The 20,975-nt window shown below is 42.4% G+C and overlaps 1 protein-coding gene across 2 annotated transcripts in view; it reads left to right on the forward strand.

Moving 5' to 3' along the window:
* The window catches only part of CABIN1 (calcineurin binding protein 1), a 117,081-nt gene that overhangs the window by 50,704 nt on the left and 45,402 nt on the right, over window positions 1-20,975 (forward strand). For both annotated transcript variants that reach the window (XM_066562001.1, XM_066562000.1), the window contains one exon: window positions 1,686-1,799. In XM_066562001.1, the coding sequence (XP_066418098.1) occupies window positions 1,686-1,799 (114 nt within the window). The remainder of the gene's footprint in view (window positions 1-1,685; window positions 1,800-20,975) is intronic.

Below are 20,975 nucleotides of genomic sequence, written 5' to 3' on the forward strand. Positions count from 1 at the left end.
TAACAGGATTACAGAAATACATATTACAAAAGAAGTTATGTAGAACAAAGTTAGTATACAGCTGAGTTTACACCTTCTGCTTTCTTCAGTCTTAATTAAATTTGGCACTCAGTGATAATAATTAAATTTACTGAAATCCATGACCAGCCAGAAAGTACCTTATGATGTTTATGAGTGAATATGTATTTGTTCCATACCAAAACCAAGCTGTCCAAATCCCATTGATTATGCTGCACTATAATCATGAATGTCCTGTGTAAGTACCTCTGTGAGCCCTTGGAATGAGGGATTTTTGACACCCATAAATATCTGGTTATTATTGCCAGTGTTCAGCTCTCCTGCACATGAATCCATCATCAGCGTTTTGCTCGAGGGGATGCTGCAGTTCTGGTGAGACATTGGAGATTTCTGCATGATTACTGTCATTAGCACAAAGGCACTGATGATTGAGCAGAGCTTCTACTGTTTCACCAGGGTCTTATAAATTAAAATACTCTGGAACACAGGAACTTTTCTAATAACCCCCCCACCCCAACAACAAACATATACACAAAAGAAAGGATATTACAGCTGGAATATGCTTCTTGGATGGACATGATTTAATCACATTTATGACTCACAGAAGTGTATTTCCAGACCACAGAACACAAGCCAGAGTGCAACATTCTTATTTGTCTCTATGAACCAAACATCTCCCTCTTTCTTTCAGGTCCTCTCTTGTGAAGTTTTCTGTACAAAAGCTGGTCAAATGCAACTCAAATGCCACTTTTGAACCCTGAAATAAAAAATGAAGTAAAGCAAAGCTTCCATCAGTGAAATCTCACAATTAATAATTGTCCCATCTGTTGGTAACATTCTGCCTGGAGCCAACAGCTGTCCCTAGTTCTCAGCTACAAAAGAGAGCTTCATGCATTGAAATTTTAGAGGGATAGTGCTTTTATCAATTTTTGGTTGTCATCTATCATTTGGTCCCCTACTGATAATTTCTTGTTAATTCACTGAGCACTGTTATCCAAGTTTGATGACAGTTGTGGAATTTCCAGGGAGGTGAAGTGAATTTACACGGAGGGCAGTGCCTGGGTGGGGCCAAAAGCTCTGAATTCACCTCCCCACTAAAAGAGAGCTGCAGTTTGAGCCTGAGGGTCGAGGCCTCGGCTCTGGCAGGTTATTCCCTGCAGGTGGTTGGCCCAGGGAAGAGCTGGGAGTGCTCCCAGAGAGTGTGTGGGGAGAATGGAGCAGCAACTATGACAAAAATGGGAAAAGACATTGCAGGTTAATAAACAAAAGTATAGTTTGTTTTGTACTTTCACCCGTGGTGGCTTTTGCATCCCCTATGTGGTATTTGCTGGGTCCCCAGGACCAAGGAGGAAATGATGACTCTGACTCCATGTTCTTAGAAGGCTAATTTATTATTTTATGATATTATATTAAATAATGCTATACTAAAGAAGAGAGAATGGATACAGGCAGAAGGCTACAAGAATGATAATAAAAACCAGTGACTCTCTCTAGAGTCCTGACACAGCCAGGCTGTGATTGGTCATTAAGTTAAAACAATTATTGTTTGCATTTTTCTCTGAGGTTTCTCTGCTTCCCAGGAGAAGAACCCTGGGCAAAGAGGATTTTTCAGAAAATGTGACAGTGCCATCCCTGCCTCCATCTGACCTGGCTGTTGTTGTCCACAGAACCTGCAGTGGGCCCGGGACGTGCTGCTGGGCAGTGGGGTGCCCTGGCAGCAGCTGAAGCACATGCCTGCACAGGGCCTCTTCTGTGAGAGGAACAAGACCAACTTCTTCAATGTAAGTTTACACAGCTGATAAACACAGTGCACTTGTGTTCTCAGCCAGCCCTGAGACACCTGTTTCTCATTGGAAAGGTCTGCAAAGGGATGGGGATGTGAAATTCCACACAGGCACGTTAAACAAGCCATGGGCAAGTAAAGGAAAGGAGAATTACAGAGATATTTACTGGGTGAATATCTCCCTTGAAGGGTTATTTCTGGTGAGCTTGAAAGCATGGGGAGAGAAGCACCAACATTCTTTCAGTTATGCATCATTTATCATATACTTGATGGCTGAGCCCTCTTTAAAAATTCTAATTTTGTTCATCTTAATTATCCTCTTGTTTATTGTTTCTCAACTCAACCTGCAGTTCTCATGATGAAAAATAGTGCTATTTGCTCTAAGAGCTCTGCTGACTTGGAAGGAGCCTTCTTGTGCTCTGCTCTCTGTAGCATGGCTCAGCAGAAAGAGTCTCCCAGCCCCAGAGTGAGGCAGCAGCACTGTCACAGGGACTGTCCCTGTGTCTGTGATCACTTCCAGAACTGTCCCTGTGTCTGTGATCACTTCCAGAACTGTCCCTGTGTCTGTGATCGCCTCCTCAGGACTGTCCCTGTGTCTGTGATCACTTCCACAGGACTGTCCCTGTGTCTGTGATCACTTCCAGAACTGTCCCTGTGTCTGTGATCGCCTCCTCAGGACTGTCCCTGTGTCTGTGATCACCTCCACAGGACTGTCCCTGTGTCTGTGATCACCTCCAGAACTGTCCCTGTGCCTGTGATCACCTCCTCAGGACTGTCCCTGTGTCTGTGATCACCTCCACAGGACTGTCCCTGTGTCTGTGATCACTTCCAGGACTGTCCCTGTGTCTGTGATCACCTCCTCAGGACTGTCCCTGTGTCTGTGATCACCTCCACAGGACTGTCCCTGTGTCTGTGATCACTTCCAGGACTGTCCCTGTGTCTGTGGACTGTCCCTGTGTCTGTGATCACCTCCAGAACTGTCCCTGTGCCTGTGATCACCTCCTCAGGACTGTCCCTGTGTCTGTGATCACCTCCACAGGACTGTCCCTGTGTCTGTGATCACTTCCAGGACTGTCCCTGTGTCTGTGGACTGTCCCTGTGTCTGTGATCACTTCCAGAACTGTCCCTGTGTCTGTGATCACCTCCTCAGGACTGTCCCTGTGTCTGTGATCACTTCCACAGGACTGTCCCTGTGTCTGTGATCACTTCCAGAACTGTCCCTGTGTCTGTGATCACCTCCTCAGGACTGTCCCTGTGTCTGTGATCACTTCCAGGACTGTCCCTGTGTCTGTGGACTGTCCCTGTGTCTGTGATCACTTCCAGAACTGTCCCTGTGTCTGTGATCACCTCCTCAGGACTGTCCCTGTGTCTGTGATCACTTCCACAGGACTGTCCCTGTGTCTGTGATCACTTCCAGAACTGTCCCTGTGTCTGTGATCACCTCCTCAGGACTGTCCCTGTGTCTGTGATCACCTCCACAGGACTGTCCCTGTGTCTGTGATCACCTCCAGAACTGTCCCTGTGCCTGTGATCACCTCCTCAGGACTGTCCCTGTGTCTGTGATCACTTCCAGGACTGTCCCTGTGTCTGTGGACTGTCCCTGTGTCTGTGATCGCCTCCTCAGGACTGTCCCTGTGTCTGTGATCGCCTCCTCAGGACTGTCCCTGTGTCTGTGATCACCTCCAGAACTGTCCCTGTGCCTGTGATCACCTCCCCAGGTGTCTGTGCCTCTCACTGCCATGGACACAGAATGCTCCTGAGACTCACATGGGCATTTATCCCTCAGTTCCCTGCTGGGATTGCCACTCACACACTGCTGTTGTCTCTGGTATCTTTGGCTTTTCTGTGCTGTGTCCCAGGGTTTTTGCCTTTTGTTCTTTGGTGATAGGGCTCTTTAGCAGTTCTGGAGAGCCTGGAGGTGCTCTGTTTGTCATTCTGGGTTGAGTACAGTCCACATCTGTTATGTGGTTGCCTGTGATGGCAGTGACAAAATTTTGTGTCTCTACTTTCCCATCCAGTGCTTCTCTTTTAGTATTGGAATTGTGAAATTTATTTCAGCTTTGTATCTGTTAACACCTATCTTCATTTTTGCTGTATGTTGTGTTAATTAGCACCTCTCTGCAAACCTCTTTTAAGTACAAGGTAAGTGCTCATGTCTGATTATAATCCCTCAGGTGGGTTAAACAGCACAGGAATATTGACAATTTTCAACATTGATTCATGGATCAGTCTGCAAAAGGGTTTCTATATCATTGCATCTTTCTGGAGAGAAGTTTTGATTAACAAGTGCTGTCAGCCAGCAGCTGAATACCATGCACCCATCTGATCACTCCCCTCCCATTCCCTCCATGGCATGGGGAGGAGAATCAGAGCAAAGGTAAAGCCTGTGGACTAAGCTCTGTTAAAAAGCTGAAATAAAAAATATTATAATAACAATAATGAAAGGAAGATAAGAAATAGAGAGGAACAAAACCCAAGAAAAGCAGGTGATGCTCAATCCAGCTGCTCAGTACCTGCTGACTGATGTAGCAGTTCCCCAGCAGCCCCCCCAGTTTCTGTACTGGTTTATGTACATCCCTCTCCTCCACCCTCTGGCCAGTTCCAGTCAGCCTTCCTGGCCATGCTCCCCCAGCTCCTCGTGCACTTCCTCACTGGCAGAGCCTGGGAAACTGCTTTAGAGTAAGCAGTGCTTAGCAACAGCTACAACATCAGTGTGTTATCAACATTATTCTCACACTGAATCCAAACCAGTTCTGCAGCAGCCCCTGGGAATAGAATTAACTCTGTCCCAGCTGGACCCAGGGCACAGCTGATGGGACAGACTAAACAGTGGCACCTCATTGATGGCTCCACAGCTTTGTGCTGCTTTCCCTGCACTGGCTGCCAGTTTTCCCTACAAAAATCCTGCTGTGATTAGCCCCTGACACTGCTGAATGCTTGGACTCAGATTCACATAGTGCAAAGTGTTCTCGTGGAAATGAATGGAATTATTCAACATGCTTCAAGCCAAGTGTGAACTTTGCATGAGCAAGGCTGACTTGTTCATCACTGCAGGGTTAAGTGTCAGTATTCTGTTTTAATGGATGAGGAAGATGAGCAGTAGGGGACTGAGAGGTGTGTATAAGGGAGTGTTTCTACTAGAAAATGTGAATTACCACATTAAGAGAGATCAGTGGTTGACCTAAATCGTGCCTAGTTTTTGAATGCTAATGCTAGCTAATTTAATTTAAAGAGATTCCACTATATTCCTAGGTGGAATTTTCTAGCATTATTTCAGAAAGTAATTATTTCTTACTCTGCATACTGTTATTTTTATACTCTGAAGGATGAAAAGTGCTAGCATAGATACTTGACAGCGGTATAATAATGTTATTTTGTAAATCAACAAAAACTTAATTCCCATAATGGAATTCTTTAATCAGAAATTAGATACACTATGAAAAAACAGACAACCTTAAACAAAAGGTATATACTGGCCCAGTGCAATATATTGGAATAGTGGTAGAAAAGATAGAAGCTATTGGTAAATGATATTCTCAGTTTGAACTTGGGTCTGTCAACATACAAAGGTAGTGTTAGTCTGGAGTCCTCCATGTAGATCACTGTCTCCAGGCTTTAAAAATTTTGGTTTGGGGATGAACTCCAGTGTCTCAGCTGTGGGGACATCTTGACTTACTCTGCATGCATGTAGGTTTGTCTTCCTGGGAACAGTTTAGCATGATGAAATATTTTGGTGGTCTCATTTTCTACTCAGCAATATTTTCAAAATCCTCTTCAAGTAACATTGTGTGAAGCATGTGGCATTAATCCAGAACAGATGACACAGACATAGCACAGTGAGAAAATCCAGATCTGAGAGGGAAAGGGCCACAAGTGCCCATGACAAAAAGCTGGTGGTGTCAGCTGACATTCCAGAATTGGACAAACCTAAATCTGTGAACAACTTGGAAAACAACCTCTCAGCTCTGCATTGACCTTGCCTGGGTTTAGGCACAGCTATTCTGTTCCCAGGCAAGGCTCCCAGGCAGGCAGTGGGGAAGAGGCTGAGCTGCACCATCTGGGGCAGAGCAGAGTGTGTCATCCCCTGTGCAGATGGTGCTGCAGCCCACTGTCCCAGCTCCTGTCTTCACATACAGACTTGGGTGATAAAACACAAATCCTAGCACTCTACAAAACTAGTCCCATCTAATCTTAGAAATTAAATGGCCAACTTCAAGATTTTCTAAGCCTATTAATGTCCCCCAGGGTTATTTCCAACAGAAACCTTTTACCCAAAGTGTTTATTTGCTGCCATAAAATGCCTTTGGTTTTCTGTTTTGAGAACTCTTCAACCTTCATGATACAGAAGAGTTAAATGATTGTCTCAGTGGCTTTCTGTAGATACTTTACTACTGGAAAACCTTTTTCTTCTGCAGTAAGTAGCACTGGTGTTTTTAATCTCTTGTAGAGAAGATTTAGGGTTGTTGAAATTACAGCTGACTCAATTTTACAAGTACAAACAACAGAGTGCAAGAGAGAAAGCTAGCAACTCCTCCCAGACATTTTATAAATCATGCATACTCCTAGTAGAATTATTTATGAAATGTTTATGACAGCACTGTATGAAAAGAAATAAACCTGGGTAAAGCTGTCTCTTGTTAAATTTTACTGCAGAACTGCTGGTCTGGATCTGTGTGTCACAGGCTGTTGTATAATTTGTTAGATGTCACTCATCTGCAACTTAAATGAGCAAAAAAGGCATGTTCAGTTAGCCCTGACTTCTTCTCATTTGACATATTAGAGTAATGTCAGGATGCTCAGAACTTCCCTTTGTCAGTTCTAAGAAAAAATAGTGTTACTGCATTATTGTACCTATTTGTTTCCCAAGCAGTAAAGAAAGGCCCTGATTTTCTGTAAGCAGAGGTTTTTGCATGTTCATGGCTTTGTTAGTGATGGCAATCATGTGAATGAATATTGCTCTTAGATTTTAAGGAGTTTCAGCTGTGTTCCTATTATTTTCTGTCAAATCTGGTGGTTTTGGCCATTTGTCTCTTGCATGTACAGGTACATTCCAGCTTTTCTCCTCTTCTTCTCAGTGTGAGTGTAAATATATACAGAGATTTTTTTTTAGTAGGATGGCTGCAGGATGGTTTCTATAGTAACTAAATTAAAAATTATTTCAGCAGGAAAAAAAAATCCCAATATATTGCTTTATTTAGTAGGGCACTTACTTATATATCCAGATTTTGTGGTACTATTAATAAAACAAAGTTAAACTTTGTGCACAGATGATGGGCATTGATCAGGCTGTGGGTAGGTGGGGATTGTGGAAGAAGCACTTTGAGCTCCATGTACCAGCAAGTTCTCCATATGGTTTAATATACACTGTTTGTATTTTCCTGGCACATCTTCTGTGGTAATAATAATCTGTTGTAATAAAGATCTTCATGTCCATCTTTGGTAATTGTTCCCCACAGACAAAAGCTGTGCATGCACACCATATACTACAGTGTTGACACTGGTGTGCATGAATCTTGCTGCAAACTGTTATGGATAATTGTTCTGGTTTTAATTCCAAAAGCAATGCAGTGTGTTTATTCTCTGCTGTGTGTGTAAAGCCCTTCATTCTGTGGTCTGGGCAAGCAGGGTCAAAGCAAGGTGGGGGCATCCCCTGAACACCTGAAGCTGCAGACAGCAGCAATTCCCTTTTTTTTATCTTTGTTCGTGCCAAGTGTGACTGGGCACTGGCAGGAGTCTCTGCTGAGCAGAAGGGCAGGCTCTGGACACTGAGTAGCTGAAGTCTAAAGCTGGTGCTGCAGGTTTCTAAAGGTAGTTCCTATTACACAGCATGGTGGTACCCAGTGGGAGCTTTCTCTGGTAGTCTCTGTGTAGCAGATTCTTCCCTTAGTTGTGTTCCAGGCTGAGAGTTACATCTGCCTGTCTTAAGAGCAAAGCTGGTTCTGAAAAGGAGAGCAAGGTGCTGTTTTGGGGTTCTTTTGGGTGTGACCAGAGCCATACAGGTGAATTTGAGATGCAGAAAAGAAGGCTCCTATGAAGTCCCCAATATAGGGGACAAACAGGCAACGTGTCTCAGCTCTCCTGGAAGTTGGGCAGTTCCATCAAGGAGATTTCATTTTATGCCTCAATTGTTTTTATACATTCCCATAGATACACATTACTGGTCACTGTCAGAAATATGGCATTGTGTTAATATATGGGACTTTCTTTTGATCCAATCCAGCTGTTTGTTTCTCTCCCATTTTCTGAAGTGTTAACCTCAGCATTAGTGATTCTCATGCCTTTGATTACAATGAAAGATTTGTTACAGAATTTAATGTCTCTGTTAGACACAGCTGCCTATCTATCATCCAGGGGAGGAGGGAAATCCATTCGTGGTGCTCTGAACCCATTTCAGGTCTGTGTTCTGCCCAGTCTGAGTTTGCCACCAATGTTGGCTTGAAGAACCCCAGGCAGCACAGAGTGCCAAGGGGCAGCTCCTCAAGGCTGCTTGAGACAGCCTCACTGAAAGGTTCAGTATTTCCTGCCATGTACTCAAAAACTTGAAACTGGAGGAGCAGCAGACTAAAACCACTTTTGTAGCAATCTCACCACTCTGCTTTCCTTCCTGTCCTTGGCTGGTGAGAGATCTGAGTTACTCTCCTCCTGCTCATAGTTGATGTGTCTCTTTTTGGTTGGCAAATGTGCTTCCAGCACCTAGACATCTGCTATGGGAACATGAGCCTTCCAACCAAACCACTGCCATTTAAATCAGACTGGGGGGAAGTGGAAAGAACTGGAAGAAACTCACTGTGCATCCATTGACTTGAGATTGTGCCCTCAGCATGGGGAGAGGTGCAGTTTAACCATGTGTGGAGGCTCTGAGAAAATGAATGATTATGTTTTAGTTTGATCATGATCGATTCTGAAAAAATGTTGGTCTTTTTAGTGCTTCGAATGCTTTATTTGAAAATGAGTACAAGTGGTTGCCAACTCAAAAAAAGAAAAAAAAAAGAAGAAATCTCAAGGGATATCCCAGAAATCACAAGGGTTTAGTTATTCCGTTTTGCTGTTCCTACTTCTGAGGGTTTTGGATGCCAATTTTATGCAGCCACAAGGGAACAGAAACCATAAAGGAATCATTACAAAAAAAACCCAAAAAACACTTTGATTCCAGCAACTAGATAATGCTTGAAGCAAGTTATTAGACTTAGTACCATTTAATATGCAAAACCTACCTAGAAAAGGTGGTCTCCACCATTGACACTGTGTAGTTGGACTAAACAAAACAGTAACAATGCCATAATGACAACATATAATAATAGTCTATTTTTTTTCCTACTGTTTTTCTTTTTTGTGCTTAGGCTAGGTAGATAGGGATGGTTTTGGATGCCATTTTTATGCAGCCACAAGGCAACAGAAACCATAAAGGAATCATTACAAAAAAACCCAAAAACCACTCTGATTCCAGCAACTAGATAATGCTTGAAGCAAGGTATTAGACTTAGTACCATTTAATATGCAAAACCAAGTGTCTGGAAAAGGTGACCATTGCCACTGTGTAGTTGCACTAAACAAAACAATAACAATGCCATAATGACAACATGTAATAATAATCTTAATTTTTTTTTCTACTACTTATTTTTCTTTTTTGTGCTTAGTCTAGGTAGGGTCCCTAGGGATATCTGGTTAGGAGATGGTTAAATTCCTACCTACTTCAGAAGATAGAATTGTCTTTAATCTCTCCAGGACGTGGCCATGTTGTAGCCATGACATGTCAGTGTTTTCCCTGGGCAGGAGCAGGCCCAGGGCTCTGCTTTGTGCAAGGGCTGTTCAGTAATGCAGCTCCTCCTGCCAGCTCCCACCAACTGCTCAGATGTTCAGGAGGAGACATCTCTGTGCTGCAGATTTTCTCCTTGTGCTAGGGAGAGGAGGCTGCTCCGTGCAGGGATGTGGCACTTTGGGAGCTGCTGCTGCTGCTGGCAGCAGGGCTGGGCTGTGCTCAGAGGCTCCTGCAGGGCTGCCTGTGCTGCACAGGGGCTGGGAGAGCTGGGATGGTGTTCACAGGGGTCTTAGGATGAGGGAAGAGATGAGGATCTGACCCCATTGTTTCAGAAGGCTTGATTTATTATTTTATTATATATATATCATATTAAATATATGATAAATATAAATTAAATATATGATAAATATAAATTAAATATATTAATTAAATATATTATAATATTATAAATATTAAGTATATTATATTGAATATATGATATATATTATATTAAAAGAATAGAAGAAAGGATTTCATCAGAAGGCTGGCTAAGAATAGAAAAAGAATGAATAACAAAGGCTTAGAGTCCGAGCCAGCTGACTGTGATTGGCTATTAATTAGAAACAAGCACATGAGCCAATCCCAGATGCACCTGTTGCATTCCACAGCAGCAGATAACCATTGGTTACATTTTGTTCCTGAGGCCTCTCAGCTTCTCAGGAGAAAAAGTCCTAAGGAAAGGATTTTTCAGAAAATATCATGGCTACAGAGCTGAGCCTCCCCTGGGGCACAGATAGCACAGACCCTGTGCTCTGCCTCACTGCCTGGCCTGCTGCCCCAGGAATTTTAACAAGGATTTCACAGCTCTCCCTACGTTCCCCAATAATGACATTACAGACCTATTGTTCCTCATCTGGATGAGGAAACCATTTCTGCTGTGGTGAAGACATATTTGTGTGGAGAACTGCTGGGAATAAATGAAAAACCCTCCAGGAGTCCCTCCTGAGCCAAATGATTCTATGATCATATGCCTTAATTTGTAAATACAGTCAGCTGTATAAATGGCAGATATTTTATAGTTACACTACAAGCTAAAGTTTGGAAGACTGAAAAATGCAAACAAATCACTTTTCCCATTCTCTTTTCCTTGGTTTTCTTCCTTTTTGGTCTTTGCTAATTTTCTCCATTACCCTTCACTGTATCTTCTGCAGAGCAAAATAATGTCACAGGTGTGATGCTTCCAGCACTCATCCTTGAATGTTCCTTGCACCACAGGATAAAGGAACTCCTACTGAAAAAAAATCATTGTCATACCTGCCTGCAGACTCAGGAAAGCATATTTGCATTGGCTACATATAATTCTTATTTACAGGATTATTTTTGCATTGAATATGGGAACTGGAGGTGTTTTTGTTGGTTTTTAATGAGTACTTAAATTTTGGACAAGCTGATTCATTAAAATGTGTAATAAGGTGATAGCCCAGCCCTTTTCTCATGACTGAAAGTCAGTTTTATGAAGCTGAATGTATGAAAGATTAGTGACTGTGACTGTTGAATTTACTGAGGACAACTGTTTCTATGTGGAAAAAGGTAGCTTTTCAAAAATCTACATATTTTAGTCTAGTAATCATGAATGTGATTGTTATATGTTATATGTCAATTGTTTTTCTCACCTAGCATGGTAAATGGCCTCCACTGGGGAAAGGGGAAGCAGGAAAGGATGACACAAGTTGTCTCTACAGTGAGAGTTAAAATTAAATGATTGCCCTTCTGACTTTACCCTTGATAGTTATTCTTTTGTCAGTAAAATCCATTTTCCATCTTTGTCCCTTGTTTTTCCATCTGTAAAGTTCATTTCATTCCATTCATCCATACCCTGCCCACTGATTTTCTAACATTTTAGTTGAAAGAATGCTTTCAGCAGGTCCAGAGGAGTTGCACCTCTCATTGTCTGTCACTTGTTCTCATGTGTGCTCACTCTCTTCTGCAACCTTAATACAGCTCTGGGACCAAAGGTAAACAAGGAGTTAACTGTGCAAGTGAAACTTTCATAGGGATTGGCTTGAGCCCAGAAACCCACAAGCAATGAAGTCTTAAAGTTGCCTATAAAAAGCTAGATAACTTTTTCAACCTCTGCCCAACATGTTATTTACAGTTCTTCACTCCATCCTCTTGGAAAAACAGAACTCATCAGTGAAAAATGTCCGTCGTTCACAGAGTTTTCTGTCTCAGTATATACACACTGTTCTTCCTGGCCAACTCTGCAGCCTTCCAAGGCCCAGCTAGTAAAGATGCCAATAAATCTAAATCCCTGGAGATACAGCATGGGCTTTGGAACTGTCATTTGTGCCAGTGGATATTAAACAGCTTTTTTTTTTTTCCGTTCTGTTTCCCTAGGAAAATTTCTTCTTTTGTTGAGTAGATGAATTTCTAGGCAAAGGTAAGCAAGGGAGCAAATGACCCCAAAATAAATGAAGCTATTGCTTTGTGGAAGAGAGATTGTCATGGAGATTGTAGTGTTAGAGGACATAAAGCACTTTGTTTTAAACCTGGATCTTAGAAGTCTAGCAGCAACCATTCCACCCACTCTAAACAGTATTTGAAAGGTGGAGGCTTGCTGGAATACTGTGTGATCAGTGTCCTTTTACAAATGGGTAATGAATAAATCCATGATTTGATTTTTCCATCTGCTAGCTGTGTATCAGATACGGGTGGAAGAGCTACCTTTAGGCACTTCATGGGATTATTTTACACTTGCATTGGCTTCTTTCCTCTTAAAAAAAATTAAATAGGATTTTTTAACTAACTTAAGATTTTTAAATACAGCTGGAGAACAGCATTTTAAAGGTGGTGATCCATGAAAGGTCTTTAAAATACATGTTTTTATATTCTATGTGTATTATATGTCTATTTCTCAGACTAGTTGTTGCAGGTTCTTACTATGAGTTATTTCTCACAGTTTTATCATGGAAATAAATGGCGAGAACAGTTAGATCAGTGTAGGCTGCTGCATAAACAAAACAAAGCAAACAAACCCAGAAAAGACTAAATCTGGAATAATTGAAGAAAATCTAAGACATAAAATTTAATCTTTATTAGCTTTCCTTTCTCCTACAAATTCCTATAGTCTCTGCAAGCTTTGCCACAGAATTCCTACTAATATCCATGTGTGGAGTGCACACAGGAATGTTGAGCAGGCCAATCATGTCCATGTGTCTGAAGTGGTGAAGTTGGGCCTTTTGTCTTTAAATACCCCCTTCTTTTGTTCTAAAACTGGTGGCATCTCTCTGAGGACATTTATGTAATAAATGTAGAGCCAGAATCAAGCCATACTCAGAAGTTTTCTTCAATTCTTCCTCCTTAGGTGAAGCTGTGTGTGATAAAGCCAGGGTGAACAGTGCTTTTTGATGAGCTGTTTCCTCCAGTTGTGTGTTCAGAGGATTATCTGATGTTTGCCAAGGCAGTTTCTTTTTCTCTACATTCAATTTTGTAGATATTTCCATGACTGGTGGCATTGCTCTGAGGAGCATTTATGTAATGAATGTGGAACCAGAATCAAGCCATACTCAGGAGGTTTCTGCAATTCTTCCTTCTTAGGTGGAGCTGTGTGTGATAAAGCCAAGGTGAACAGTGCTTTTTGATGATGATGATGATGGTTTCCTCCAGTTGTATGTTCAGAGGATTCTGTGATGTTAACCAGGGCAGTTTCCTCTTCTGTACATTCAATTTTGTAGATGTTTCCATGACTGCTTTTGGGGGAGATATTGGCCTGTATATCTTGCTCAGCTCTTGTCTGTTCCATATTCAAGGTATGGCAGATTTTTTTCATTCCTGTATCTTGTCTGTGTAAAAATACCAATCTCACTCTGAAAGACCCCAAATGGCAATAAGGGAACACAAAACCACTTCCATCAAACTGCTCATCCTGCCTTTCTGGAACCCTGTGAGAATTCTGCACCAGTGATGGTTTTAATTTACCTGGAATTATGGTAATTTATAATAACTTCCATTCTTGTAGAAAGAAGAGCATTAATAGTTAAATTAGCTTTATTTTATTAAAGAAGTGTATTTAATGAGAAATATTCCAGGAATTTCAGTTCACTGGAAAAGGATGTAAGTATTTGTCATGGATAAACACTGCCTTAGTGCAAAAATGAAAACAGAAGAATGTGGGATGAGAGCAGCATGATGCAAGCCTGTGTGTACCTGTGCAAGCAAGCAGCATTTATAGATAAATATTTTTAACTTAATGGCTACAGCAAGATATAATTGGCCAAGTTAAAGAGGTTAGGATGGAGAAGATAAGATGGCAGATGATGGTAGGTGAGAGCATCTTTGTTGCTGTGGAGGCTGACCAGTTTGCAATGTCACCGCGTGAAGCTGAAATGTGGACATTGAAGTGGGAGTTCTCTGAGTAATACTACTCCATCTTTTGGCAAAATTCCTGAAGTTAGAGGAGTAAAAATGTTGAATATTGTATGGTGTGTTATTGTTGCAGACTCTTTGGCTCCTGTGGAGGAGGTAGGATTTCCTGGCATAATGGGAGCACTTCTGGAGTTTGCGTGGTGGCTGCTGTGGAAACAGCAGGGGTGACCACTTAGACAAGGTGACTTGCTCAGCTCCTGAGAGGAATTAAAGCAAAATAGGGTTGAGTGGGTGAGTGAAAGTAATGAAGCCCATAGTGGTCAGTATTTCAGCATGCTCCTCTGAACACTCAGATGTATTACTCTGATCCAGCAAGGGAGTTTCTGTAAGAGCTTGAATGACAAATGGCTTTTTTCCAGGAGCTTTATGGCCTTTGTTCATTTCTGTTGCCTCTACTCCATCTCCTCCAGTTTGCTTACTCACCTCCTGTCAATAAAGTTTCACAAATTTGGCTTTTTTGAAGTTTAATTTTTCTATAGGTTAGAGGAAGGAAAATCAGGAAAAAAGCCACCACAAGCTTTTTACTTGAAGCACTTCCTAGCAGTTCCTCAGAATGAATTATGAATTTTGCTGGCTATTTGGTTTGCTGACACAGTAAAAATCAGAACTGGAAACTCCTAGCTGGTCATTTTCTATTTAAATCTTTATCTCTTCAGCTGCTCCCTGTGTGTATATTCAAAGTGAATTAGCACTTAGACTATGATCTTCTGTTTAGCAGACTGAAACTAGTGGGAGTCATTAATGCAATGGCATTTTCTTAAGTATTCAGATGTTTGAGATAATTTAATGTGCTTGGTGTAACAGCTAAAATGATTTCTGTTCACATATACCTGGTTTATTCCTCCTGACAGACTACACTAAGGGTTTAAAAGTGTGTGTTGGGGTTTGTTGCTCCTTTTTTTCTTAATTAATAGTACAGCTATCAACTACAGCATTTCAGAATCAGCAGGCTCCAGTTATTCCAGTGGTACTGAAGTGACTAAAGTATTGCCAAAAATCTGGACAAATCTGAACACAGGCCAGGCTCTTATGTCCATGTACTCATCCATGGAGAAGTTTGTGTGCAGCCATCCCAAACTCAGTGACACTTCAGCACTGCCTTCTGTCATGGGTGATCTGCTTAGTGTAGAGTGCATATTTTATGTTTGTAATCCATGTGTGTCAGAGCTCGTGGCAGATTCAGTGTTAAAAAAAGCTGAAATCGAATCATAAATCAGATTTTAAAGAGAAGGAGGGCTTGCAGGCCTGTGTTGTTGTATAATGAAGATGGGATTTCTGAGGTGAATGAAGTGCATTGATTTCAAAGGAATTTTCTTGGTAGCATAAGGGAAGATACTGGTGAAGGGAATGGAAGTGTTGAAATGGAATGCACATTCCAAGCACTTTGTAAGCTGTAACAGCAACAATGGGATAAACTTAATCCTTAAAAATTGTATTTAGTGACACATAAAGGTGCTGTTTTCATGCCTGTAGCACAGTAGTTTTTTCAACAGGCTTGAAAGAAAAACATATGGCTTTGTTTGCCCTTAGACTGACAGCTCTGTACTAAAGGTCTTACTGAAAATTACTTACTCCCAGCAGGTTTCAGGTCAGGGTATTTTCATTGTAATTTTTTTTTTCCAATTAATAAGAAAGCAAAAGTACTTTTCTGAATTATTTATACTAAAGAGAACATTACTTTTAGGACCAACAAAAATAATACTTCACATTTTCTAGTGTTTCAAATAAAACATGCAACTATGTACACAGACATTTTCTGAAAGTTAAGCTTATTTCAAACAAAGAGATTTTGGAAGCTTAGACTTTTACTAAATGTTTTTTTTTAAACCTTCTTTTCAATATTTAAATTGCATGAGCAAATAAGCAGCACTCTATATAGTTTGTAAACAGAACACTCAGCTATAAAAGTATTAGAAACTGACTGAAATTTAAATTAACAGCAGTGAGTGTGTTCCAGCTGGAGGGAGTTTTGGTCAGGAAACAGACTTGGGCTCTCAGCATTGCTAGGTTGTGTTACAGAATTTCAAGTGAAGAATTTTACCAAAACCCCCAGTGTTGATTGCTTTGGAGATCATCAGTGTCTTGATGTGAAATTCCGGAACAGTCCACTGCCCTTGCTGACACACAGAAATATCCACTCCTGTGCCATCAAAGTTATTATTCCAAGTTGTGCCCCTTGTCACCCAGGCACTTAGGAAGCAAAAGGATTTGAATTAGGGAAGAAAAGAGGAGACACATAGACAGGATTTAAGTGCCTTACACATTTCCTGCCCAGGGAGTTCTCAGCCCAGCACTGAGACAATCAGTCAGTGTGACCCTGCTGACAAAGTGTGGCAGAAATGATTCTAAGCAGAAGGGTGGGTCTCCACTTGGTGAATTAGCAGTCAGTAGTATTGCTCTCTCTCTGAAATCACTGCTGGAAGTCACAGCCACTGGTTTTGGGCTGAGCATCAGGGTGACAGGGCAGGCAGGTAAACCATTCCCATGTAGGCCCATTTGCTGGGTTATTTTGTCACTGTCTTCTCAATATGTCACTTCTCTCCCTTCAAAATCTGACAAGTCTCTGCATGCTTTTTGTGAATAATCGAGCCAGAGTAAGGTTTCCTGCCTCTGTATGTTCTCAAATCAATAAGGTAAAGCAAAGCAAAGTGTCTTTCTTCCTGCAAACTTCTGTCTGAGAGCTGTCTGCAGCAGCAGACTGGAGCTGACAGAATGAAAGGCCCACCAGGAGATGAATCTGAAGCTGAAGTCTTTTAAGTATGTGGGCAGCAAGGTGAAGACAGCAAGACAATGAACTGCAGATTTCTGTTCCAAGTCTCCTTTCAGCTTCATTTCTTCCTATTGCTGCCTTTTGACATCTTCCTCTCCCATTTTTCCATTTGCACTTGTTCTTTCTTCTTCCATTTGCCCTTTTGAGAACAACAGTTCAAATGTTATGTGTAGGCAAATCATTTGATATGATTTTATATTTGTTTGTCTCTAGACAGACAGCATATGGTCCACCTGAAATTCCCAAAGTAATAGCTTTATCTGTAGAAATTGCTGTTCTTGAATAAATTTTTGAGGCATAAAATTATAGCAAATTCACTTCTGGTGGAAAAGAGAAGTTCTCCTGGAAAATAGCTATATAAGACCACAAAATTCACCAGTCTGGATTAGACAGGGGTTTCTAGGTAAATATTTCAATTTGGTAGCTATTGTTATCTTACTCTTTGCAAGAAAGAAACAAGAAAGAACTCAAGAAAATACTTGAGTTAAAGGAGGCAAATCCTGCTGCTGGAGGAATGATACTTTCTAGTTCCTGTAGGACTTGCACTGAACTGGAAACTTCAGATTACTCTTATCTCTACAAGGAAAATGAAGTCATCTATAAGTGAAAACAGTGTCCTACTTCCTTAAAAACAAGAGGTGAAATCTACCTCTGCTAAGTGAAAATAGAGTTCATGCTAGGATTTACAGTGCATATCCTTCCAACTGAAAAAAAAAAAACCCAAACATTTGAAAATGGAACAGAATTTCAAATGACCTTAACAAACTCATGTGCTGTGTTTGCAAGGAAAGCTGGCACCCTTATCTCAGCAGTGCAGAGAGGCCTCAATCTTTGTGAACATTCATTATTCACCCTGGAACATTTCATGGAGAAATCCCAGAGTGCAGAAGTGTAAAATCATTTCCATCTGGCTCCTTGTATTGTGGCACTGGAGAGCACATGCTGGAGCTCACATACTGCAGGTGATTCTGCCTGAGGTGTTCATCAGACTGTTCCTGATTGGGGCTGATTTGAAGAACCAAAAATTTTTAAACAAAAAAAACCAAAAAAAAAAAAAAAAAAAAAAACCAAAAAAAAAAAAATGAGGCTCAAAGTAGGAAACACAGAGTGCAGTACCAACTTGTCAGTTTTAATGGTCTTTAATGGTTTTAATGGTCTTTCTCATAATTGAAGGACAAGTACAGGACATGGTCTTTGAGGATTACCAGTTGCACCTAGGATGATTATTTTCCTTTCTCAGAGATAGTTTGCTGAGCTGAAACTATTCATTCTGAGTATTTATTTTTAAAAGGACAAATGTTAGGTCATCTTGTTGACTCTGGGCATGTTTCAAGTTCCCTGTAATTGCTCTGTCAGTCTTTTTCCCATCCATCCTTCCTTGCCAAAATGCATAAAGCCACACTGTTTTGTTCCTATATCACCTAAATTAACTTCAAAAGCAGTAGATGTTAGCTGTTTCTACAGCCCTCATTTGCACAGTGTCTCCAGGTAGTAAAACAAAAAACCAGTGTATCATCTTTTACCCTTAACCAACCAGAAAACTTCAATATTATGTCCCAAATACTGCTCTGTACAAAAGTGATGAGTGGAAAAGGTCTTTGATTTTAGGTGGTGTTGAGTCTGCCCCAAGAGCAGCAGCAGGATGGTGCCAGCCACCCTCTGCAGGAGCCTGGAGCAGCCCTGCCTGCACAGGGCTGCACTCACAGGGGTGTGGGTGGGTGCCTGGGAATAATCAGGGACATTTCTGACACGAGCACCAAAGCTTTAGTCCCTTTCTATGAGCACCAGGTGCTTTTATCCACTTGTTCTTCACAGCCCTCCTGAATTTGGAGCATCTCTGTAACATGTCCCAAATCCAAATAATCCTGTGGTGTGGGGTTGTTCCCACAGGTACAGGGGATGCCACCTGCCCTTCATCCAGCAGATGTGTTTTTTACCTTAGGTAACTAATTTGGAATTATTCTGCTCAGTAAGCACTGTAAGTTATGTACACCTGCACATGCAAATATTGCAAAATTCCTTCTGCTTGTGAGGGTTCAGACAACTGACTAATGTATGCTGTAGGAGTCTGCAGTGCAAACATGGGAAATACCATGGTGATTAATGAAAATGCCAGTCAGAGAGACAAAAAGTTGATAAGAAACCTTTGGAATTGGACAGAAACAAAGATAATACATGGTGAAAAACATATCCTTTTAAACTTGAAAGATAAAGAGACAATTTCAAATGAGTGAACACCAACAGTGTATTTAATTGCAGGTACAGCAACTACTTAATTTGCATAAAAAATGACAATACATAGGAAAAAGCCCTAGTGTAATAGAGGAGATAGGAGCTCTACTGTGACTAAAGGAGCAGATGAAAAAGGGCAGGTCAGAAGGAAGCTTATTTGCATGAATATGTAGAAAGTAAGTATTCATTTCAGTTCTGTATTTAAAATGTAAATCTGTGCTATGCAGTCAAAAGAGTAAAGGTTAATGGATTTTTGAAGAGATAGTGTCAAAACTGTGTTGTTAATCAATAGAGAATTTGTTATTGCCTTTGGAGAAAGATGTGAGAGGCAGTGAAGACATGGGTTATTTCAGAGAGTGGCAATGCCCATAGTGAAATCTTTAAAACAAAAGACTTAAACCCTCTTACAGTTTAAGTGGAAACAGTCTATTGTTGGTTAATATTTTTATAGGAGGTAAATAGGGTAGCTGAATTATTCTTTAGCTATTTTTTCAAGATGCTGTTAAGCATAGAAGTATGTGTATGATTTATACAAATAAGTAGGAAGTGGCAAGGTGTACAGGACTGTCAGTGTGAGAAGCCTTGAATTGCTGTGCTAAGAAAATAGGAACATGACGAAAAGATGGGTAAAAAGTGGCTAAAATGATGGGAAAGGAAGATAATGTTAGCACCTGATTTTTACCTGTAGTGGGGACTGTCGTGGTTGAGAAGCAAGGTATTAAACCTGAGGTGTTAGTAAACAGGGTGGATTTTGAGTACATCAGAATAATCCTAGTAAGTGGAAGAGGGAAAAAAACCAAACCAAACCAAGTCTCTGCAATGCTTGGAAAAGCAAGGAAGGGGTCAAAGCAATTGCCCTGCCTGCAGAAGTGAGAGAAAGGAGCAAGTAAAGATAAAATGTTTAAACTTCTGAGATTAAGGTAATCTCAGAGACTGGATCAGTGGCTGGGAAAAGAAGATGAGTTTAGCTGTGCTGAGCTGAGATTGAGAAAGATGTGTCAGTGAGTTTGTGAGGCAGGATTACATGGACTGAGGTTGGCAGCGGGCTGGCACACATTTGGGGTCTCTTCATTGGGGGATTGACCAAAATCATCAAAAGCAGGGAGAGAGAAGTCCGGGGGAAACGACAAGGGGAGATCTTTTGTTTTCCCCCTCAAACAGTTGGAGAAAGGCAGAAGGATGTAAGGAAAGAAGTGACAAAGGGCTGGAGCGAGAGCGCTGCCAGCAGCACCCCGGTATCGCAGGAGCCGGGGAAGGGACGATGTGACAGCGGCAGCCCCGGTGTCGCTGGCGTGCGGGGGAGCCGCGGGGTGGCCCCGCGGGGGCGAGCGCACAGCGGTGCGGGCTGTGCCGCTGCGGGGGCGGCCCCGCGCCCGGCCATGGCGGCAGCTGCGGCGGGGAGGCGGCCGGTGGCTCTGGGCTCGGCTCCGCTCCGAGCATCCCGGCGGGCCCCGCCGCCTCGGCGCTGCGGGCGCAGCAGCGAACCGGGGGAAAATAGGTCACGGACGGGCCTTCGGTGGCGGCGAGGTGAAGGGCGGTGAAGCGGCACCCGCGGGGTTAAACTGGGTCAGGGAATATTTCGGGAAGGTTTGGCGGACAGGTGGGAGCAGATAACTGGTTTTTATTAATGCTCGCGAACCGACAGCGGCAGCTGTTGGCTCCCTTGCCCTCAGCGGGATGGCTGCGAGCCGGGCTCGGCGGTAACCGGCACCGACATCCTCTTGTCAGGCACGGCCGGCCCCGGCCCGCAGCCTCCCGGCGGCGAAGGCAGAGGCAGAAATAAAATAAATAACTATCCGCGGCGGCAGGAAATCCGAGGTATGCGGCTTCCAGGGCTCGGGCAACTCCGGTGCGAGAGGAAGTGTGAGCCGGGCGGGGGCGGTCAGGTGGGGGCGCGGGGGCGGCGCGGGGCCCGGGCGGGGGCGGGCGCGCTCCGGCTCCGCGGCCGCCGGGGAACTCCGGCGGAGCCAGCCCGCGCCTCGGTGATGGTGAGTGCGGGGGGCGGCTCG

Source organism: Molothrus aeneus, chromosome 18 (assembly GCF_037042795.1).
Source record: "Molothrus aeneus isolate 106 chromosome 18, BPBGC_Maene_1.0, whole genome shotgun sequence".
Lineage (NCBI taxonomy): Eukaryota > Metazoa > Chordata > Aves > Passeriformes > Icteridae > Molothrus > Molothrus aeneus.